Source organism: Hyla sarda, chromosome 2 (genome assembly GCF_029499605.1).
Source record: "Hyla sarda isolate aHylSar1 chromosome 2, aHylSar1.hap1, whole genome shotgun sequence".
NCBI classification, from domain to species: domain Eukaryota; kingdom Metazoa; phylum Chordata; class Amphibia; order Anura; family Hylidae; genus Hyla; species Hyla sarda.
Genome location: NC_079190.1, coordinates 226,844,242 through 226,869,578, shown reverse-complemented (window position 1 = coordinate 226,869,578; position 25,337 = coordinate 226,844,242). Strand labels below are relative to the sequence as shown.

At 41.2% G+C, this 25,337-nt stretch overlaps 1 protein-coding gene across 5 annotated transcripts in view; it reads right to left on the bottom strand.

The window, feature by feature from the left end:
* Positions 1 to 1,756: 1,756 nt before the first annotated feature.
* Positions 1,757 to 25,337, bottom strand: part of PSPH (phosphoserine phosphatase) — a 33,300-nt gene continuing 9,719 nt past the window's right edge. For 3 of the 5 annotated variants that reach the window (XM_056556493.1, XM_056556491.1, XM_056556494.1), the window contains exons 2-6: positions 16,258 to 16,413; positions 13,292 to 13,426; positions 12,771 to 12,916; positions 9,928 to 10,076; positions 1,757 to 3,492 (exon numbers count right to left, since the gene is read on the bottom strand). In XM_056556493.1, the coding sequence (XP_056412468.1) occupies positions 3,349 to 3,492; positions 9,928 to 10,076; positions 12,771 to 12,916; positions 13,292 to 13,426; positions 16,258 to 16,397 (714 nt within the window). In that variant the 5' untranslated portion in view covers positions 16,398 to 16,413 and the 3' untranslated portion in view covers positions 1,757 to 3,348. The remainder of the gene's footprint in view (positions 3,493 to 9,927; positions 10,077 to 12,770; positions 12,917 to 13,291; positions 13,427 to 16,257; positions 16,414 to 25,337) is intronic. The other 2 variants (XM_056556492.1, XM_056556495.1) reach the window with 2 other exon arrangements.

The following is a 25,337-nucleotide window of genomic DNA, read 5'->3' as shown; positions in this document are numbered from 1 at the left end:
ATAAATGTAGTGTTCATGCAATAAAGCACAGATGAAAATTTTGTGTTGAGTGCAGCCTTTTCTTTCTCTACTTTTCTTTTCTTGCACCACCACACCAGTGCTATCAGAGCATTGTCCATTTAAAGGAGCCACAACCTATCATTGTGATGAATTACACATAGGAGTGCCAGTTCTTCTAGCTGTTGGCCATTTCAATATTCCTTGCGGTTTCCAGTTACCATAGACTTCAATGTGAATATTCAAAAAACATGTCCAAAAACAAAATATTGACAACTCTATATTTTATATTAATAAACAGAGTTTATTAAACTAAACCACAGAAAAGCATAGGAATAACAGCACAGCTGCCTCAAAGCATTTGAGAACTAGGACATAAAGTTAAACGATACTTATGGACTGATCTAAAAACAGACTTATCATAAGTCAGAAATGGGACACTAATAAAAGGTAAGAAAGATAAAAGGCAAAGACATAGATTTTCCCCAGTCAGAAGAACAATTTGACATTTACTCAATATGTGAATGTTTGTCCCCAAAACCATAAGTGCTTTAAAATATTCAACTATAATAGAATTCTATGGCAAATTCTGATTGTAGCAAAAACTATTTTAATTTTAAGGCTAAGTTTCCACTTGTTTTTTTTGTGTGTGCATTTCCCCCCCAAAAAAATGCCACGGCCCCCATGGCGTTTTTTCCGTTGCCACCCGTTGCGATCCTCCTGTATAGATGTGGCTGGCAGCTCTTCTATTGTCCCCTGCACTGCCGTATATATACACCTATTCATATTTCCTGCAGAGAGCTGTGATTGGCCAGATGGTTCCAGCCAATCACAACTCTCTGCGGGAAATATGAATAGGTGTATATATATGTCAGTGTATATAGGTGACCATAGAAGAGCGGCCGGCCGCATCTATACGTTATACAGGAGGATCACAGCGGGAGTCAGGAGTGATATCCACTGTGATCTGTCCTTAACTGCAGGTACTACTGCTCCCAACATGGAGTACACTCTGCTCAATGCTGGGAGCTGTAGTACCTGCAGTTAAGGACAGATCACAGCGGGTGTCACTCCTGACACCTGTTGTGGTCATCCTTCATCCCTGAGATGCAGAGCCGCTTTCTCTTGTGCTTGCATTTCTGCTCTGTACTCCGGCCGGCCACTCACTCATTCATATTTCCAGCTGTGATTGGCTGCCACCATCTGGCCAATCCCCACTCTGGGCGGAAAATATGAATGAGTGAGGTGAATTTCTATTCGTATCACTGGCCGGCCTGAATACAGACCAAAGATGCGAGCGCTGTATAGAGCCGCTCCGCATCTCTGCTATATTATGGATGATCGCATCGGGTGAGTGACTGCCGGGGCGATCTGGATATTAGTACAGGTACTACTATTCCCATCATGGAACAGTGTGCTGGGAGTAGTAGTAATACCTAAAAAATATAGAAAAAAAAAGTGAAAAACACACACACTACATTTTTATTATTGTCGGCTACATCTTAAGTGCCCTGCCCGCACACATTAATTGATCCCTGTTTAAAAATTTATTAACATTTCCTTATTAAAAATATAAATTTCATAAAATAATTTTTTTTTCCATCACATCCTTTTTTTTTTTTTTGGTACCCAAGAAATTTTGAAAAAACATCAAAGGGGCCAAAAATGCAATTTGCACTCAAAGACAAAAAACGCCAGAAATGAACGCAAGAAAAAAAATGCCAAACACAGGAAAGTGCTGTGGCGTTTTTTTCTTGCGTCTTATTGGGCCACCAAAAAACCATGTCGAAACTTAGCCTAATACTGACTCTCATTTTAGATTGATGGCTGACAAATCATGTTGTACATTGTACAACTATGCAATCCAATATACAGTCATAATGTTACTGTTTCTACAAATTCAGCGAGTTTGGAGATAATTTGTGATTTACACTTGTAAATCTCTGCTCATTCTAGGCTAAGTAGTCATGTGAGCGGTCCAACCCTATGACTGACAGCTGTCTGTGTAGAAGTTGATCACTTAGTAGAACTGTCCACTTGACTAATTCGGTCTTTCTGGGTTAAGTATTCAAGTGGGTGGTTCTTCCCACTGATTCACAACTCCCTTCACATGCCCATATATATATATATATATATATATATATATATATATATATATATATATATACACACACACAGATAGCTGTTAATCACTGAGAAGGACCACCCACATGAATACTTAGCTCAGAATGAGCAGAGATGACAAGTTATCCTAAATCCTTTCCCACATATGTATATATCAATCTGCTTAGCTCCTCGTGCTCTTTTACATGATGGCTGCAGATTGGACTGCAATCACAATGTGACAGGTTCCCTGTAAAGAAGGTTTTTAGTTTTCTGACTAATGGAATATTTTTCCCAACATGGAAACATAGATTACAGCTGTTTTCACAAGACTAATACGGGCACAAGTACCGGTCTAACCATAGCGAGACATCTGAAGTAAAAGCATTATGGTAATTTTTGATGCTATCAGTTCAGGTCATTAGACCCATGGTTGGGCTGGTACTTGCATCAGTAATATGGACACAAATACACATCCATATCACACTCGTTTGCACATACCCCCAGTTGGAAAATTCTGGGCATCTGTATTTAGGTCACATTTAGAAACTAGAAGGACTAACCGATACTGTTATAATCCATATGGATTTCCCTTCTCAGGTTCATACAAATGGTGTTTGTTCTCCGCAACCATTTAGAGACCACTTTCTGCAATATGCTGTGAGCTATTGGGATTTTTTTTAAATATATTCCACAAAGATCATCAGCAACAATCATTCCTTAAAGGGGTACTCTTATCCCCTATCCAAAGGCAGGACCCCTATCCCAGCGGTGAGCCCCCATGATAAGACATCTTATTATTATTATTTACAGAAATGGTGAAATAGAAATTTGTTGGCCTCTTTAAAAGGGTACTCTGGCCCTAGATATCGTATCCCCTATCCAAAGGATAGGGGATACGATATCTAGGGCCAGAGTAGCCTTTCAACAAATTTACATTTCACCATTTCTGTAAATAATAATAATTATCATTCCCACCTGGATCCATTCAAGACAAACCAAATTTGCTACATATACTTTCATTCTGCACCACTGTCAAATGAACAAGACAGAGCTAAAAAAGAATCTTGAAAAAGATACTGGTTAGTGTTTATGCCAGAGACTAGCAATTTATAAAAAGTCTAAAAGTTAAATAATCACTATTTCTATTGAAATGTACAGCACAGGTACATTTCAGTAAAATGGGATATCTACTAAACTTTCACAATGAGGTTTCATTTCTAGTAAGTATAACATGGGAGCGTAGTGTTAGTAAATGATTTCATTGTGGTTATTTTTGATGCTGTCACTTTCCAGCTCTCTGAGGAGTTCCTCGAAGTCTGTAATGTACCACTTGGCTTTTTCCTTTACTTGCTGTCTGATGACATTTCCTCCAAATCCAATGAACCCATCCTAAAAGGGAAAAAGCTTACTCAATAAATATGCATTCACGGCACTCCTGATAACCTGTTATGACATAATTCTATAGTCGGACTTATCATACTGGGTGAAAGAGCTTTGTAGTTTAAAAATTACAGAGAAACTCAGTGACCCTGGCCATTGTAAAGGTGAATTAATGGTTACCCTAGGGAAACTGCACACACAGCACTTTCTTAATATACTTCTATTATAGGAATTTCTCTCTTTATAAGCAGATTTAATGTCATCTATGGGGGACATTTATCATTGTGGCTTTGGTAACTTTGGCTCACATAAGCAAAAACCAATATAATTGCTTAGGAATACCATTTTCTTAGCAAACATAAAGCAGTACATAATGTGTTTATTACATTTTTTTTTACCACTTTTTCCCCCCTAAGGCTAGGTTCACATTGTGGAATCTCCGGGCAGAAAATTTCCGCCTGGAGATTCCGAGTGCGGCCAGCGCTGACTGAATCAGTCGGTGCTAGGACCGCGCGGACACTGCAGTCTCCAATAGACTGCAATGTGTTCCGTGAGTATTTCCGCCTGAAGAATGAGCAACGCCATTCTTTAGGTGGAAATTTTCAAGCAGATTTTCCGTTCACAAATTCCGAAGTGTGAATTTATGAACGGAAACCCATTCACTATACAGTACATTTTGGTAATCTGACTTTCTGTGTGCAATTTCAAAGCAGAATTGCAGGCGAAATTCCATAGTGTGAACCTAGCCTTAATGTACTAACTCATTTTTTTTTTCTTCTCATTTCAGATCCATCTATCCTGTGGGCTACTTCAGATTTGGTGGACTACAATGACCAGCATTTTTTTTTTTTAATATTAACAACATTTTGTAATAAGAGCTTGTGGGGGAGTGTTTTTTGTAATAGAAGTTTTTTTAAATGCGTTTTTTATTTTTTATTTACTTTACAGGCATACTAGTGGAAGCCATCTTATAGACTGAATCCATTACTAAGCCGGGCTTAGCCCCCAAAACAGCTAGCGCTAACCCCCAATTATTACCCCGATACCCACTGCCACAGGGGTGTTGGGAAGAACCGGTACCAACAGGCCCGTAGCGTCAAAAATGGCGCTCCTGGGCCTAGGCGATAACAGACTGGCATTATTTAGGCTGGGGAAGGCCAGTAACAATGGTCCTCACCCACCCTGATAACATAAGACTGTTGCTATTTGGTTGGTATCTGGCTGAGAATAAAAATACAGGGAACCCTATGAGTTTTTCTTTTATTATTCCATTAATAACGCATAGGGTTCCCCCTATTTTCAGTCAAATACCAACCAAGCAGCAACAGCCTGATATTACCACGGTGGGCGAGTAGCACTGTTACTGTCCCTCCCCAGCCTAAATAATGCCAGCCTGTTACCGCCTAGGCCCAGGAGCGCCATGTTTGACACTCCGGGCCTGTTTTCCCTGCACCCCTGTGGCGGTAGGTACCGGGGGTAATAATCGAGGGTTAGTGCTAGCTGTTCTTGGTGCTAACGCTAAGCCCTGGCTTAGTAATGAATTCTGTCTATAAGACAGCTTCCACTACTAAGCCTGTAAAGTAAATAAATAAATAAAAATAAAATAAAAATGTTTCAACTATATTCCGAAAAACACTCCCTCGCAAGCCCTCATTAACCATTTTATTAACATAAACAAAAAAAAATCCCCAAAATAGGCCTCAAATGCATATGGCACTCTCTCGCTTTGGAGCCCTAACGTATTTCAAGGCAACAGTTTAGTGCCACATATGGGGTATTTCCGTACTCGGGAGAAATTGCATTACAAATTTTGGGGGGCTTTTTCTCCTTTTACCCCTTATGAAAAGGTAAAGTTGGGGTCTACACCAGCATGATAGTGTAGAGCGTTTCCGGCCCCTGACTATGACTATTCGACTGTTGCTGACTCCAGAAAAAAGTGTTTTTTCGGATGATAAAGTCACAGATAAAGCAGCCAAATGCATTACACAACGCTGCTTTCACATACTGGGCATTGTTTTAGGGGGTAAATCCTGGTGACACATTAATGTTGCTTTCCCTTCAAAATAAAACTTTGAGCGCCATTTGGGGCGTGTACTAACTTTTGATGCCAAGGTTTAGACATTAATGGCTGTATGTTAAGTTTTGAGGGGACACAGGTTGTGTTTACATACTTATACTGTATGTACATTTTCCCCAAATGGTTCTTTTTTTGCTGCTATGACATATGTAATATGCTGATGGGTTGTTATTGATTGTAGCTATTTGTCTTTTTCTGGCTTAGCTATGTAAGAATAGATTAGTTAGGGTTATTGAAGTGTGTAATTGTGCTGTTTTGTGGCACGTATATAGTTAAATGCTTTGTATGCTAGAAAGATAGATCTAGCAAATGTGATCACAATACTTACAGGCTGACAGTGTCTTTTACATCTTCAAGTTGTCTAACCTTTATGGCCTGTATATAAGAGGGCACTGGATCTTTGTGCCTTTCTCAGGGGGAAGGGTATTAAATTGAAGGTGGTAGAGTAAGAGAGGCGATCACAAATCATGTGAAAGGAAGTGAAGGAAGACAGAAAGAGGAGTTCAGAGCCTGCGGGACTTATGGGATAGCTGTTGGTCAAATGTTCATTCAGCCAAAAGTTCTTTCTCCCTATCTCTCCATTCACATGAATGTTCGGCTCTCTGAAAACAAAAGGATCAGGCAGTTGAAACATAACATGCTTGATCCTTTTGTCCCCCACATCATCTATCAGGGAGATTTAGGAGGCCCCCACACATTAGACAATCAACCCGTCCCACAAAAATGTTGTGATATTTTTCTTTCAGTGTGGCCTTAAAAACTGCTCCGAACTCTGGAGTCGGCGGCGGGAGCTCTTGATGTCATAGCCCTGCCCCACACCACCAGCCGTCACACCACCTCCCATAGACTTGCATTGAGGGGGCGGGGTGTGATGCCATGAGGAGGCGGGGCTAAGACATCACGAGCTCCGGTCGCCGGCTCCAGCATTTGGAACAGTTTGTTCTAAATGCTGAGCAGCGGAGTACCACTTTAAGTATTGCAGTCATGGGATCTGAGCTGTCAGGTGGTGGCAACTTGAGGGCTACACCTGGTAAGTGGTGGCCTGATACCCCAAATGTGCAGAGATGTTACAGTTGAATAGATTCAATAGATTGGCCTCTACTTGCTATAAAAACAAAGATAATATTGTTAAGTTGAACTCTGTTTCTACCAAGTAAAGACAAGTTAGTTGTACCACAAGTCTCGTGTCTGTACTAGACTCTGTGGCAAATTGGCTAAAACCAGATTATATCACTAGACAAGAGACTCTGATTATGCAAAATACTTTCTTTTTACTACCACAGCAGCAACCAATCATGTTACATGTATGAATATGTAAATGAGGTATAGAAAGTCATCCAATCAGCATGTAGCATAGTCCATAAAACCACTGGAGCAAACCGTGACATCCTCTTTATTGCTGCTGCCAGTGGCAACAAAAGATAAGGAAAAATTTATGTCTCTGCATATATATGTTTTTTCTTATGTGAATTATTCTGATCTATATTTAATCACATATATATATCATTACTCTTAGTCTTGATTTATTCTTATATAATATCTCATATATATTTATATATATTTTATTATTGTTATTTTTTCTACGTTCAATAAGGCTCTGTATAGCTTACTATTGCCTCCCTTCTATTGCTCTGACTATACCCATCCTCCGTGATTTACTCCTACCACTATAATTTCCCCACCACTTCCTTTATCTTATACATTATTATACATTTTACAGTCTCCCCTTTATCCCCCCCCTTCCCCCTCCTCTCCCGCTACATCGCAGTTCAGTGTTACCTCGGGTCTGGAGCTCCACTCCACTCCCCTGTGTGATGCACTTACAAATCAGCTGGTTGTCAGTTGCTTTGTATTTTCCCGCCCTCCTTCCTTAGCTCGCGCTGTCCTGTCACTCTGACAGGACGGGTACCGCGACAACAGTGCTCCTCACAACTACTGTATATCTACATATATATACCCTCCTGGTATATATATTTCTCAAAGTATCCTTATTACATTTATTCTTATGGTCATTTATGTGCATTTTACAATGATTTAAATATACATATTATAAGTATATATTTTCCTTTACCTTCCCTCAGATATCATACTTCCACCTACTGTATCCTTATATATATTATTTCTCCCCGAATATTATAACGTTCCTATAGAATATTTTAATATATCCTAGGTTGATTTTCCTATACCTGCTCCATAGATATATTTTCCTTGTCTCTTTATATTTATATATTTCACTTCTAACATGTCCACGGAGCGAGATACTAATAGATAGCCTATTTCTGGCAAAAAAAGATATGTCTGCTGATAATCATTTACAAAATATGGTGGATTTGTCTGTGCGCACAGCTTTTCAATCTGCCATGTCTACTATACAGGATTCTATATTCAGGACAGTATCAATGTCCTTAGCTCATACCTCAGCTACTACTCCTATGCAGTTGTTGCCTTCTACCCCTTCGAACAAGTTTTGGTCCACTGAAGACTCGGTGGCAAAGCTTGCCCAGGGTTTTAAAAAATCAGGCAAAGCCACTCAAAAAAGGAATTTTATTGAAATTAACTCCTCTCCTCCTCTCTCAAAAGACCGGTGAGAATATATAGCAATTTTCACGCAATAAAACTATTGATGCTGCAAAAAATGCATCCAAAACCCTCAGCCCGAGAGGAAGTGCATAGTGTACGGGCAAAGAAATCTTCCTCTAGGAAGAAACCAGATTCTTTTGTCACTTCAAGTTCTTCCTCTGACGACTCTTATGATTCTTCAGAGGATGAAGACTATGTCTATATGGAAGACTCTGAAGAGGATTTGGATACCTCAGTTTCCACTGAGCATCCATCTTCTATGATCCTGGATAGCACTGGGGAGCCATTTTTCCACCCAGAGCATAAAGCATCCCCGTTCAGGTGAATGGCTTCCTCATCCACAAGTGGCCAAATTTCTAGAATACTGGATAAATAAATCCACAGATAAAAATTCTAGGAACAAGTTACGGGCGGAATTCCCAAGACCAAACCTAGCCCACAAGTCATCTTGTACTCCAGACATAGATTTATCTTTAATTAAATTAATGTCAAAGTCGGGTCCTAACCCAAAAAAGGGCATTAACCATTATTTTAGATATATTCAAGACAAGCTTCTTGATATTTTAAGTCCCATTACAAAAATATTGGACATGACTGAGGAGTACATCTCTTCAGAGACCCCTTTAAACATTCAGGTCCTTAGAGGATGGGCTTAAAAAGCTGCTTGTTTATTAGGCAATACTAACACTGCTCTTAACTGTGAGCGCAGGTCTGTCTTACTCAGACTTGACCCACAATTGGTCAATTTAGCCCAATCTGAACCCTCCACATCCACCGAGGGCTTTTTATTTGGAGAATCTTTTGTAAAAGAGCTGAATAAGTATGTTAATTTATTTTCTTCTTTGGAGAAAGCACAAACCTAAATGAAGAAAGTCTTCAACCCAAAGGTTTTCGGCAAGGCCGGGAGAAGCAAGAGCCGCCAATTTGGATCGTAGATCCTATAGAGGCTCTTCATCCAATGACCGCACCCCTCAACCTCCTACCTTTCAACAACCAACACCCTTCTTTTCACCCAGAGGTCGCCCTTGGAGGGCCAGAGGTCAATGAGGATACCCCAGATCTCGACCTTCTTCAGGTAAGTATTTTTCTTCCTCTACAATCTCAGTTTCCTCTAGGAGGCAGACTAACCCATTTATTTTTCAAAAATTGGTCTATCCTAACATCAGATTCTTGGGTGCTAAACACCCTGGGGTACTCTTCCAATTCAATGGGAGATGCCTCATCCCATACATTTTTCGAACCAAGGCAAAGGTCTAAGTAAAAAGAAAGTATTTTGCATGATACTCATATCTTGTCTTTAATAAAATCTATATTTTCCAGCACCAAGGCTAGAAAAATCCCCAATTACCTGTCAATTATCTGTCAAAGCTTTTGCCTCCACCCTGTGCGTCTGGGCATTTTTAATACCTATGTGCAGTATGCAAAACACCACTCACACTATTATGTAGGTTTCTAAGTTTTATTGCTTTAAAAAGGTGCTTTGTTGGTGCTGCACCTTACACTTTGATCAAAGGGCTTATGAAGAACCTCATCTTAACCTCTGAAAAATTTTGCTCAGCAGCAATAGTTTGCTGTAAGAATTGGATATGCAGACACCATCAAGAAATAGCAACATCTATATTTTTTCTACCAGAGCTAAGAGCTTCCTTTTCTAAGAGCTACCAGACCCTTTTCCAACCCTTTTTGACTTAATTTAACTCAATGACCTCCTCCTTTATAACCCCTCCAATGATTCAACGTCTCTATTACAATTCAGTAAGTAAAACCTGATTCCGAATAATACTTACAGCCGGGGGACAGGCCTCCAGATCAGTGGCTCCATCTCCAATCATTACTACATTCTGAAAGCCATACTTCTCCCTTAATAAGCCGATCACTTTTCCTTTACCACCAGACTCCACCGTTAGCTGAGCCTCATCAAATCCAGCATATTCCCCTTAAAATATAACAATGAGATGCAGTCATATAGTAAAAAAGCTAAAAAGAAATATTTAATGCTTATGTTTTCTAATATGATCTGTACAAAAGGGATTATGAACTAAATATAAAGGCCCTGGAAAAAATATGGTGTGCAGCACAGAATATTAGGGAACGTGATCGCTATCTAATATAATATCTAATCAGCATTTAGCTTATGTGTTTTTATTTTTATTTTGTTCTTGAGGTAGGTAGTACATGTTAGATATATACATTTTATAGAATCAATCCTATGTGTGCAAACACACTTTCAAGTCAAAACTGAAACCCTAATAACTGATGTTTTATTACTTGGATTTACCATCAATGTATGATAGGAAGACAGACAAATTGTGATGTCCCATTGATCATAAGAACGAAAGGGCTATCTTTGATTTGCTGTGTTTGAATTGCTGTTCATTACTTCTTCGGGTTGTGTGGCTTTCAATGGTTACATCCCAGCGATATTGAGTTATAACCCCCTTTTTTTCATATTTGTGGTGCTGCCGCCTGGCTTACATCTTCATTTATAATGACATCTCTAAGAAGTCCTGAAAGCTTCACATTGTGCTGTTCCTGTCCACTGAACAGCTCAGGCAATCTCCAAAAGGCTAGGATTTCACTGAGGTTTTTGTCTTGCATTTTTTTAAGCTAAAAACACCAGAAAAACTGTCACAGATTTTTCTAATTTTTTTCTGCTGTTTTTACCTTTGTGTGGAAATTGCATTTTTGGCCTCTTTGGCAGTTTCCCAGTTTCCGTTTTTTAGAATTTTGTTGTTGGGTACCAAAAAATAAATAAATAAAAATGATGCAATAGGGATGGAAAAAATTGTAGGGGATGCAATTTATATTTTTTATTACAAAACTTTTATTCATTTTCAGGGACCAATTTATGTAAGCAGGCAGGGACATAAAAAAATGTAGCCGACAATATTAAAAAATATACAAAGGGGCCATGTAATTGTAAAAATAATATATTTTTTTAATTAATTTTGGGAAACTTTTTATTAAAAATGTAATTTAATTATGTGTTTTATAAAGTGTTTGTGATTTTTACTTGTTGTTAACTTTATTCTCTTTATTTTATACAATTATTTAGGTACTACTGCTACTCCCAGCATGGAACAGACTGTTCCATGCTGGGAGCTGTAGTACCTGCACTAAGATCACCTGGTGTCACTCCTGACACCTGTTGCGATTGTCCTATATATTTCTGAGAAGCGGAGCGGCTCTCTTCTGCGCTCCGCATTTCAGCAATGAACTCCAGCCAGTGATGTGAATAGAAATTCACATCACTGATTCATATATGCCACTCAGAGCGGTGATTGGCCAGATGGTGACAGCCAATCACCGCTCTGAGCGGCATATATGAATCGGTGATGTGAATTTCTATTCACATCACTGGCCAGCCATATAAAGCGGAGATGCGGAGTGCAGAAGAGAGGTGCTTCACATCTCAGAAAGATAAAGGACAATCACAACGTTTGTCAGGAGTCACACCCGCTGCAATCTGTCCCTTACTGCCCTTAGTGCACTAATAGACAGATCGCAGCGGTTGTCACTCCTGACACCCGTTGTGATCATCCTTTACAATCGGGAGAAGCGGACGGCACGGTCCCACTTCTTTGCTCCCATGCCTGCGAGACTTGTGATTGGCTGGAACCATCCGGCCAATCACAACTCTCAGCGCCTAATATGAATATGTGATGTGAAGAGAACTTCACATCACAGAAGAATACAGTGTCGGGTAGGGGAGCGTAGAAGTGCGGCGTGCCGCCGACTTTAAAAGATTATACAGGAGGATCGCAACGGGTGTCAGGAGTGATCCCTCTATTAGTACAGGTACTACAGCTCCCAGCATGGAACAGTCTGTTCCATGCTGAGAGTAATAGTAGTACCTAAATAATGTCTAAATTAAAGAGAATAAAGTAAAAATTAAGTAAAAATCACAAACACTTTATAAAACACATAATTAAAATACTTTTTTGATAAAAAGTTTCACAAAATTAATTAGAAAAATATATTATTTTTACAATTACATGGACCCTTTCTACATTTTTAATATTGCGGCTACATTTTTATGTCCCTGCCTTCTCACATCAATTGGTCACATAAATTATAAAAATAAATTGTTATAAAAAAATATAAATATCATTCACTACAATTTTTTCAATCCCTACTGTGTATATATATATATATATATATATATATATATATATATATATATATACACACATCTACATCTAAAAAATAAATAAATAAATAAAAAGCCATAGCCTCAAAATGCTGTGATTTGAAAAAACTGCCATGGAGCTGAAAAACACAAAAGAATCATGAAAAAGGATAAAAAATAAAATAAAATAAAAAGCCAAACTGAAAAGGCATTTTGCAATTTCCTATTCATTTACAGCTGACATCTGTCCGCAGCGTTTTTTTTTTTCACAGTAAAAATGCAGTGCGGCAGATTTGGCATTTTTCCTAGCCTAAAGCTAATTTTCCAACCTATGGACTGTAAATCCATTCACTATTTATATATAACAACACACTTCTTTTCTTCTTTTTAATGTTTGGAATGCAATAAAAATGATGCACTTAGTACCGGTATATATGAATCAGATTACAAGAACAGTCTTGTCAAACAGAAGTTTCTTTGAATAGAATACGCATGACTTACCATTGAAATAAAACTTAAGCCTATTAGCATATACATTAGTGAGCGGTATGTCCAACTCTGTGGCTACATGTTCCACAATGCTCCGAAATCCTCCAGATATGAGGAAAACCTGCACGTTCCGTTGGTGCAGCCTGTGAACCAGATCTCTGTAATAGAAGTAGGAATAATTATAAAGGTGATACCCAAAATATAAAATAGGCATCTTGTCTAAGTACTATAATTTAGAGCATGCTCAATAAAAACCTGAAATGTCATAAAATGAAACTGAATGCTCCTATTCATTGATTCTTTTTTTCTCTTATGAATTTTGTAATCTTATTAGTCTGCAAATCTTTATTTTAGGCTGAGATTTTATTTTATGAGTATATGCAGATGGTTCTGCAAAAACACTCCACTTACCGGTCACCAGTCTTTTCTGACAAAATGGCAACATTTCACAATAACGTTAAAGCTATTTCGCAATCTACTTGTCTTTATCTCCATATGTACTTAGCCTGGCTTTGCCCACAAAGATAACTCACTTTATCCCCTCGGTGAGCCTTGGAGGGTGCTCCGTTATCAGGGCTTGTACTTGTTCCCTCGATGGGTGAATTAATGCAAGTCTCTCAGTAAGAGCAGCCTTGAAGGTCAATGATCCTCCCATTGCTTTGCGGGTCCTACGCAAAAACAGCAAGAAAAATATAAACTATACTATTTTTTGCAGTATGGAATAGCGCATCAGGCTGTGTGATTCCATGCAGAGGTATCCTGTAAGAAACATATACAGCATGGTATCCATTTTTTTACCTACACGTAACAGATTGCACTCAGCGGCATCTGTCAGTGGTATCTGTTGACCATATACGTTAGGGAATCCTACTTACATACACCTTCAACAAACACTGTGAGATGCAATGTGAAAAGAGCCTTAGAGCATGTTCACATGGATAAATACCACACGTATAAAATCTGCCTAAAAAAAAAAAAATCTCCAAAAACCCCTTCTTTTTTAGGGTAGGGTCACACATGTCGTATTTTGCTGTTAATTTTCTGCAGAGGATTTTGCTGCTCATTGACCTTATATACGAAGAAAAATACACAGCAAAAAACGGCACCAATGACCCTACCATTAGCATTTTTTTTTTTACTATTATTTTTTTACATTATTTGAGTGCAATTTTGGAGTAATTTTTACTGCACAGCCCGGGTGGGGGTTCCAAAAAACAGATGTGGTTTTTGGAGTGGTTTTCGACACAATTGCATACCAAAAACCATGGCAACATGCAAAACAACCCATTCAAAATAAAGCAGAAGTGGTTTTTATCTCATTGATCTAAATGGGAGAAAACCCCACTGCTTACAAATTTTATTTAAAAAAAATTATAAAACATGTTTTTACAAAAACTCTAATTGACCCTGATTATGTATGTGTGTACCCACATTGTGCCCACATTTACTATGCCTCATGTGCCTGAAATTTGACATTTGAACGGTTTATCAGGCTGTGTGTGCCAATAAGAGCAGGTAAATGTACTTTGCTTGACAAGGGGGTGTGGCTTACCTTGGAAGAGGTGTGTAAGGGGCAGAATGGGGTAATGGCTAAAATTCTTTGCAATGCACCTACATTTTGAGGCATTAGTTTACCTTTTCCCCATTTCAAAATGATGGATTAATTTGTGTTTGTCCATTACATAAAATTGCAATGTAATACATTTGAATCTGTGGTTATACCATGTTGGCAAAGATATAACATTATATATCCTATATACAATTTAGCAAAAATGTGATAGCATATAATAATAAAAAGGAGAAATATTGCATCTAATGAAACATTGATGGAGAAAAAGATGCCATATGGTTGAAAGCTCAGGTCTTAGGTCCTGTTACATAGTCCTGAACGCAGCAGTAAAATACATCATTTTCACACACACATTTTTAATATGTTTGTAAAGGGTTAAGACCCGACCACTATTCCCTATAGTAAAACATAATATAACAAGTCAGTCTCAGATTTTTCTTCAAATTTATTTTCATTTAGCAAATCTTCACTGCTGGTATTTTTTGTGACTGTGAGGAATGAAAGGGGAAGTCCACACGCACCCACTGTGCCTCTCACATGATGGGCCGTCTAGGCTAATGCTTCAGAATTCCTGGCAGTCTGCCCCATCTATTGTGCAGTAAGCACTGCTCCCAGGACACTCCAATAACTCGAATTCTGGGGACGCTGCTATGGAAAACTACTGACAGCAGCTTCTATTAGCAAGAAGACAATGGGATGTGCATTTTGAGCACTAAACCAAGGAAACAATGTTTGGAACAATTTTTCAATGTAATAAGCCAGATCTGGCAGAGGAATTTGAAAACGGGGATCTGCCAGTTCCTCCCTCTGACGCGCTGTACCCCATTCATTTCAATGAGCCGGATGGAGTCAGCTAGTAGTCTGCTGCAGTTTTGGTACGTCAACAGCAACGGATAAGGTTAAAAAATTAGCCGACTGGCCTCACTAGCTGACTCCGTTGGGCACATTAAAATGAATGAGGTACGGCAAGGATACAGCAGCCGGATTTCCAAATTGTCCCGTCTAAAGGGCTCCTGCCCTGACAGATGATAATGTTGAAGGAGAAAAAGGCTCAGGCATGTTGGATTTCAACTGCCTGACCCTTTTTTATATTCAGGGGAAATGGTGCTGGCAGCAGCTTACCGCCATTTTATAGAGTAATCACCTGACTATTGAAGGTGTATGGGCACCTTATTTTGCTTCTCAAAAATCTGCCATGTGAACATGGTCGCTCATAGGCTGATTAGATCATTTTGATCCGTCAAAAATCACTTGCCGTCAGCTGGACATATGCCTGTGTAATAGGTCAATCATCTGTGCGCCCCCCCCCCCCACCCCACACACAGCGTCTGAGCAGTGTGATAGGCTCTGTAAATATATAAAGGGTGGCTAGGACTGTTTAATACAGCCTGTACATTGAAACTCAAGGATATATTATTTTCCCCATTATGTGAGGTAAGCCATCTTTAACCTCCTATACACATATGCAACATAAAACACATCCATTCCAGGATTCTGCAGGATAAATAATCTTCCCCATTGGCAGATCTTGTCTAAGAATCATACTGTCTGTGGTTCCCATCAACATCAACTGCTGCTCGGTCTGTCCTCCATACTTTACTCTGCAGCTCTGCTTGTTCATTTTGAATGTGTACATGTCCAAGTCATTGAGCGCTGCTTTTCATTACAGCAAGTAAGTTCAAACACCATCTTTTGAGCCCTATTTTTAGCAGTTTTTCTATTCACATACAGTTTTTTAGCCTTTTTTGGTCTACTTTTTAAGCCGTTTATGCCTTAAAATGAGGCTCAAAGAACAGTGTGCAAAGATAGCAAAAGAATGATACTAAACTACAAGCAACTAACCCACCAGAGAGTATATGTAATATACTTAAACATCCATTACTTACTTACTTACAAAAGTTAGCAAATGTTTTGTCCATATCCACTTACATTTCTGCCACAGCATCTCCCACACCGCAGAACTTAGCCAGTTCATCTATGCCCTCTTCTTTTATAACTGTACTGTCCACATCAAAACAAACTGCATCGGCCCTGCGGAAGATTTCCTTCAGCGGTGAAAGGGAAGACATTTTGTGGTGCACCCTTCTGTCAGAACAAGAGAGAGAAGAATTTTAAGAAACCACACAGAGTAAAGCTTTCTTATAGAATTACAAGGCATTTGTGAGAAATCAGGGCCTAATAATATAGTGACTATTACATACTATGACCTATCTCTGAAACCAGCAACATAATAGGCAGGGCAAGCACAACATATTTTTCACATGGATTTAACCAATTTAAAAGAAAATGTTGAAGTACTTGTAAATGTACCCTTAGGGTGGGGTCACATGTAGCGCATGCACAGCATATTTGATGCTATGGATGCGCTACTGACCGTCCCAAGAGTGTGCCTCCTGCTGTGCCAGTGTCCTACGTTGTCTGCTCGTAGCAGCAATCCGCCACTATGAGCAGACACACTGGGATCTGCGAATCACGCATGCAAGCGCAGTGTACTCACAGACATCACGGCCGCTTCCCAGCCTGCACATGCGCAGTGCGGCTCACAGATCCCTGTGTGTCTGCTCATAGCGGCGGATTGCTGCTACGAGCAGACAAAGCAGGACACACGGGCACGGCAGGAGGCTCACTCTAGGGACGTCAGTAGGACATCCGCAGCGTCAAATATGCTGTAGGTGCGCTACGTCTGATCTTACCCTCAGGCTAGGTTTCCACTTAGATTTTTTTCTAAAATCCAGAAAAAGGCATTTTTTTTTTCACTTGTGTGGAATTGCAAACTTTTTACCCTGTGCAGTTTCGTCAGATGCAAAGTTTTAGTAGGTTAGTAATGATGCATATCATCACTACTTACCTGCACATGCCTTACAGTATACAGCGCATTGCTGTATACTTTACAGGAGCCCGGACTACTGTCATTATACTGACGGGAGACACTGTTCCTAGCAGGGCTGAGCTGTGCCCGCCGCTATACAGCTACAGGAATAGCTCATGCTGGGCAAGAGATATACAATGTAGAACTCCTGCCCAGCATGAGCTGTACTCGCGGCTGTATAGCTTTGGGCACAGCTCAGTCCTGCTAGGAGCAGGGACAGTATCCAGTGATGCGCTCCAAAGTGCTGGATACTGTACTGCTGGCGGAGGTAATTAGTGGTGCTGTGCATCACTACTTAGCTCTGTAGATGCTGAAACTATAGCATTTTTGCTGGCAAAAGCACATAAAAGTTTAGCCGTAATCTGCCTCAGATTACTAAGGAACACTGAGGAAATGCACACTGAGGAAGTACAGCAAGGAATTTCCTCACTAAATATCCAGAGTGGGTGCTTTATTTGCCTGGAAATATACAGTAGAAATAAGCTTTGGGAAAAAAAAGACCCATTGACTGATGCAAGCATAGGCAACCTTCAGCACTGCAGAAGGTTTGGTCTACATCACCTATGATGCATTGACACTATTTTGGCTGTAAGAGCATCATGGGAGATGTAGTCCAAAATATTTGCAGTGCCGAAGGTTGCCTATGCCTGGACTATTGGGTTATTCCGAGCAGATTCCGCAAAAAGAATGAAATGTTTCAGTCTTTTCTCATGATTTTTCTTGTCACTTCCTCAGGAATTGAGTGCAGGGGCTATGTAGTTTTATGGAACCTGGGTGACTTAAAGGAGTACTGCAGCCATTGACACTTATCCCCTATCCGCCGGATAGGGGATAAGTGTCTGATGGCAGGGGGTCCGACCACTGGGACTCCCCGTGATCTCCCATATGGGGACTCGACTTTACCGTGGTTCTGCGTGGCTAATTGCCGTGTTATAGACCTCACTGAGGTTGACGACACGCCCCCTCAATACAGCTCTATGGGAGAGGAAGGGATGCACGAATGCTGCATCTCCGCCTCTCCCATAGAGATACATGGAGGGGGCGTGCTGGCGTCATGCTGCAACCGACACGCCTCCTGCACGGGAGAGCTGCGGAAGTGCCGGGGCCGCCGCCCCCCCCCCCCCCCGATCAGACATTTATCCCATATCCTGCGGATAAGTGGGATAAGTGTTCTATGGCTGCAGATCTCCTTTAAGTGATAAAATCATAGCTATACAGTTCTAGAAATGAAGTACATAGTATGGATTGTGATAGAAGTCATATAGGAAGCCTTCCATACATATTACAGGAATCTTGAAGATAAATCTGCCTAGGTTTTGCAGTGTACAGCATGGACCACATTGTTCAACCACTATATTGAAGAAGCAATCTTACTGGCAAGTCTTGCCTGGTTTTATTTATTCCAACTAAATGGGAAATATACACTGTAAATATACACTGTAGACAGAAATACAGTACTCTGAAATCTTGTCACTTAATTATAGATATGCAGCATAGTAATGCAAGCATTAAAGTCTGTTTATGTGTTTTTTCTATAGCCTATACTAGTGTTTCCCATCTAGCGTGTCTCCAGCTTTTGCAAAACTGCAACTCCCAACATGCCCGGACAGCCTTTAGCTGGGAAACACTGGTCTATACTATACATGTACTATGCTATGAATAAGAATGATCTGCATGAACAGAGTTTAATAGCATAACTTCATATTTGTTCGTGCATTTTCTCAATGTCAGGTAGCGTGTCACTTTGCGATTTTTTTTTGCTATAGATTTTTATTTTGCCACGTAATGGAAAGTACACATTTGAACAGTAAATAGAATAACATCATAGCTATTGTAATACAGACATATATAGGTATAGCTATTGTAATACAGACATATATAGGTATAGCTATTGTAATACAGACATATATAGGTATAGCTATTGTAATACAGACATATATAGGTATAGCTATTGTAATACAGACATATATAGGTATATCTATTGTAATACAGACATATATAGGTATATCTATTGTAATACAGACATATATAGGTATAGCTATTGTAATGCAGACATATATAGGTATAGCTATTGTAATGCAGACATATATAGGTATAGCTATTGTAATGCAGACATATATAGGTATATCTATTGTAATACAGACAAATATAGGTTTATCTATTGTAATACAGACATATATAGGTATATCTATTGCAATACAGACATATATAGGTATAGCTATTGTAATACAGACATATATAGGTATAGCTATTGTAATACAGACATATATAGGTATAGCTATTGTAATTCAGACATATATAGGTATAGCTATTGTAATGCAGACATATATAGGTATAGCTATTGTAATGCAGACATATATAGGTATATCTATTGTAATACAGACATATATAGGTATAGCTATTGTAATACAGACATATATAGGTATATCTATTGTAATGCAGACATATATAGGTATAGCTATTGTAATGCAGACATATATAGGTATAGCTATTGTAATGCAGACATATATAGGTATAGCTATTGTAATGCAGACATATATAGGTATAGCTATTGTAATGCAGACATATATAGGTATATCTATTGTAATACAGACATATATAGGTATATCTATTGTAATACAGACATATATAGGTATATCTATTGTAATACAGACATATATAGGTATATCTATTGTAATACAGACATATATAGGTATATCTATTGTAATACAGACATATATAGGTATATCTATTGTAATACAGACATATATAGGTATAGCTATTGTAATACAGACATATATAGGTATAGCTATTGTAATACAGACATATATAGGTATAGCTATTGTAATACAGACATATATAGGTATATCTATTGTAATACAGACATATATAGGTATATCTTTTGTAATACAGACATATATAGGTAATAGGTATAGCTATTGTAATACAGACATATATAGGTATAGCTATTGTAATACAGACATATATAGGTATAGCTATTGTAATACAGACATATATAGGTATAGCTATTGTAATACAGACAAATATAGGTTTAAAACTGCCAAGTTATCATAGTAGTTACCTAATATGTGTGCACATGGATCAGGTGTCAGCAAAAGGTTCTGTAAAGGAAAATATCTATATAGAAAGACTTTTTATCATAAATCGTCTGCTCTTCTATGCATAGACAGATAGCCAGGTAAGTCAGCTGCAGTCTTATGTAACAGGTGTCTGCCTTACATGTAATACATACAGCAGGTAAGTCATGGTGTGATAGGGAAAATCCTAACAAGTTATGTCATAACATTCTACAATTGTATAATGACCTGTAAATGGTCAAATATTATGGAAATGTAACCCTTAGTAATAGTAATACTGACTTATATCAGTTGCTACACAGCCACAATCCAAGACCTTTTTTTCTTCAGCTTTACTTATCTGTCTAGGACTGATCTATCTGGAATCATGTGCAGAGTCCATGCACAGAGACGTGACAGCAAATAAACTTCACGTGCTTCGCTCCGCATTCTCAAATTTTTTCCACTTATCCACTTATATAAGCCTTTCAGTGTGAGATGTAGAATATGCATATGGCAATGGTACACTTCTCAATATTGTACTACACAACAATTATTTTCTTTTCCAGGGCACGTTTTTTCTTCAGACACAGGGTACAGCTATGGGGTCCAATGTGACCCCCCCCCCCCCCCCCCCCGTATACAAATGCCTATATGGCAGATTTTGAAGAGAGGTACATTTATACCAATGAACACTTCTACCAACATGCGAGAACGTGGAAACAATATATTGACAACATATTTTACATATGGGAGGGTCCTTTAGGCACCCTAGCGGATTTCTATCAGTACATCAATAGCATTTGGCCTGAAGTTCAATTTACGATACATCAGAGCACAGAATCAGTCCGTTTCTGTCACGATGCCGGCTGGCAGGTAGTGGACCCTCTGTGCCAGAGAGGGATTGGCGTGGACCGTGCTAGTGGACCGGTTCTAAGCCACTACTGGTTTTCACCAGAGCCCGCCGCAAAGCGGGATGGTCTTGCTGCGGCGGTAGTGACCAGGTCGTATCCACTAGCAACGGCTCACCTCTCTGGCTGCTGAAGATAGGCGCGGTACAAGGGAGTAGGCAGAAGCAAGGTCGGACGTAGCAGAAGGTCGGGGCAGGCAGCAAGGATCGTAGTCAGGGGCAACGGCAGAAGGTCTGGAAACACAGGCAAGGAACACACAAGGAACGCTTTCACTGGCACTAAGGCAACAAGATCCGGCAAGGGAGTGCAAGGGAAGTGAGGTAATATAGGGAAGTGCACAGGTGAAAACCCTAATTGGAACCACTGCGCCAATCAGCGGCGCAGTGGCCCTTTAAATCGCAGAGACCCGGCGCGCGCGCGCCCTAGGGAGCGGGGCCGCGCGCGCCGGGACAGAACAGACGGGGAGCGAGTCAGGTAGGGGAGCCGGGGTGCGCATCGCGAGCGGGCGCTACCCGCATCGCGAATCGCATCCCGGCTGGCAGCGGGATCGCAGCGCCCCGGGTCAGAGGACGTGACCGGAGCGCTGCAGCGGAGGGAGTGAAGCGAGCGCTCCGGGGAGGAGCGGGGACCCGGAGCGCTCGGCGTAACAGTACCCCCCCCCTTGGGTCTCCCCCTCTTCTTGGAGCCTGAGAACCTGAGGAGCAGACTTTTGTCAAGGATGTTGTCCTCAGGTTCCCAGGATCTCTCTTCAGGACCACAACCCTCCCAGTCTACTAAAAAAAAATTTTTCCCTCTGACCTTTTTGGCAGCCAAAATTTCCTTGACCGAGAAGACGTCCGAGGAGCCGGAAACAGGAGTGGGAGGAACAGATTTGGGAGAAAAACGGTTGAGGATGAGTGGTTTGAGAAGAGAGACGTGAAAGGCATTAGGGATACGAAGAGAAGGAGGAAGAAGAAGTTTATAAGAGACAGGATTAATTTGACACAAAATTTTGAAAGGACCAAGATAGCGTGGTCCCAACTTGTAGCTAGGGACACGGAAGCGGACATATTTAGCGGAGAGCCATACCTTGTCTCCAGGGGAAAAAACGGGGGGAGCTCTTCTTTTCTTATCCGCGAACCTCTTCATGCGTGAAGAAGCCTGTAAGAGAGAATTTTGGGTCTCTCTCCATATAATGGAAAGGTCACGAGAAATTTCATCCACAGCGGGCAGACCAGAGGGCAAGGGGGTAGGGAGGGGGGGAAGAGGGTGACGGCCGTACACCACGAAAAATGGGGATTTGGAGGAAGATTCAGAGACCCTGAAGTTATACGAGAATTCGGCCCATGGAAGGAGATCTGCCCAGTCATCCTGGCGGGAGGAAACAAAATGTCGCAAATAATCACCCAGGATCTGGTTAATTCTTTCTACTTGTCCATTGGACTGGGGATGATATGCAGAGGAAAAATTTAATTTAATCTTGAGTTGTTTACAGAGAGCCCTCCAGAATTTAGACACGAATTGGACCCCTCTATCCGAGACAATCTGCGTAGGCAACCCGTGAAGACGAAAAATGTGTACAAAAAATTGTTTAGCCAACTGAGGCGCAGAAGGAAGACCAGGAAGAGGGATGAAATGTGCCATTTTGGAGAATCGATCAACGACCACCCAAATAACGGTGTTGCCACGGGAAGGGGGTAAATCAGTAATAAAATCCATACCAATCAGAGACCAAGGCTGTTCGGGGACAGGCAGAGGATGAAGAAAACCAGCGGGCTTCTGGCGAGGAGTCTTATCCCGGGCACAGATAGTGCAGGCTCGCACAAAGTCCCCAACATCCGTCTCCAGAGTCGGCCACCAATAGAAGCGGGAGATGAGTTGCACAGATTTCTTGATGCCCGCATGACCTGCGAGATGGGAGGAGTGACCCCATTTGAGGATTCCGAGGCGTTGGCGTGGAGAAACAAAGGTCTTTCCTGGAGGAGTCTGCCTGATGGAGGCAGGAGAAGTGGAGATCAGGCAGTCAGGTGGAATGATGTGTTGCGGAGGGAGATCAACTTCTGAGGCATCCGAGGAACGAGAGAGAGCATCGGCCCTAATGTTCTTATCGGCAGGACGAAAGTGAATCTCAAAATTAAATCGGGCAAAGAACAGAGACCACCGGGCCTGGCGAGGATTCAGCCGTTGGGCAGACTGGAGGTAGGAGAGGTTCTTGTGGTCGGTGTAGATAATAACAGGAAATCTTGATCCCTCCAGCAGATGCCTCCATTCCTCAAGTGCTAATTTAATGGCTAGAAGCTCTCGATCCCCGATGGAGTAGTTCCTCTCCGCTGGAGAGAAGGTCCTAGAGAAAAAACCACAAGTGACAGCATGCCCGGAAGAATTTTTTTGTAGAAGAACAGCTCCAGCTCCCACTGAGGAGGCATCAACCTCCAATAGGAAGGGTTTGGAAGGGTCAGGTCTGGAGAGCACGGGAGCCGAAGAAAAGGCAGACTTGAGTCGTTTAAAGGAGTCTTCTGCTTGAGGAGGCCAGGACTTGGGATCAGCATTTTTTTTGGTTAAAGCCACGATAGGAGCCACAATGGTAGAAAAATGTGGAATAAATTGCCTGTAATAATTGGCGAACCCCAAAAAGCGTTGGATAGCACGGAGTCCGGAGGGGCGTGGCCAATCTAAGACGGCAGAGAGTTTGTCTGGATCCATCTGTAGTCCCTGGCCAGAGACCAAATATCCTAGAAAAGGAAGAGATTGGCATTCAAACAGACATTTCTCAATTTTGGCATAGAGTTGGTTGTCACGAAGTCTCTGAAGAACCATACGGACATGCTGGCGGTGTTCTTCTAGATTGGCAGAAAAAATTAGGATATCGTCCAGATATACAACAACACAGGAGTATAACAGATCACGAAAAATTTCATTGACAAAGTCTTGGAAGACGGCAGGGGCATTGCACAGTCCAAAGGGCATGACCAGATACTCAAAGTGTCCATCTCTGGTGTTAAATGCCGTTTTCCACTCGTCCCCCTCTCTGATGCGGATGAGGTTATAGGCGCCTCTTAAGTCCAATTTAGTGAAGATGTGGGCACCTTGGAGGCGATCAAAGAGTTCAGAGATGAGGGGTAAGGGGTAGCGGTTCTTAACCGTGATTTTATTAAGACCGCGGTAGTCAATGCAAGGACGTAGGGAGCCATCTTTTTTGGACACAAAGAAAAATCCGGCTCCGGCAGGAGAGGAGGATTTACGGATAAAGCCCTTTTTTAGATTCTCCTGGACGTATTCGGACATGGCAAGAGTCTCTGGGGCAGAGAGAGGATAAATTCTGCCCCGGGGTGGAGTAGTACCCGGGAGGAGGTCGATAGGGCAATCATAAGGCCTGTGAGGAGGTAGAGTCTCAGCTTGTTTTTTGCAGAAAACATCCGCGAAGTCCATATAGGCCTTAGGGAGACCGGTTACTGGAGGAACCACAGAGTTACGGCAAGGGTTACTGGGAACCGGTTTTAGACAGTTCTTGGAACAAGAGGACCCCCAACTCTTGATCTCCCCAGTGGACCAATCCAGGGTTGGGGAATGAAGTTGGAGCCAGGGAAGTCCAAGGAGAATCTCCGAGGTGCAATTGGGGAGGACCAAAAGTTCAATCCTCTCATGATGAGATCCGATGCTCATAAGAAGGGGCTCCGTGCGGAAACGTATGGTACAGTCCAATCTTTCATTATTTACACAATTGATGTAGAGGGGTCTGGCGAGACTGGTCACCGGGATGTTGAACCTGTTGACGAGAGAGGCCAAAATAAAATTTCCTGCAGATCCAGAGTCCAAGAAGGCCACTGTAGAGAAGGAGAAGGCAGAGGCAGACATCCGCACAGGCACAGTAAGACGTGGAGAAGCAGAGTAGACATCAAGGACTGTCTCACCTTTGTGCGGAGTCAGCGTACGTCTTTCCAGGCGGGGAGGACGGATAGGACAATCCCTCAGGAAGTGTTCGGTACTAGCACAGTACAGGCAGAGGTTCTCCATACGGCGTCGTGTCCTCTCTTGAGGTGTCAGGCGAGACCGGTCGACCTGCATAGCCTCCACGGCGGGAGGCACAGGAACAGATTGCAGGGGACCAGAGGAGAGAGGAGCCGAGGAGACGAAACGCCTCGTGCGAACAGAGTCCATATCTTGGCGGAGTTCCTGACGCCTTTCAGAAAAACG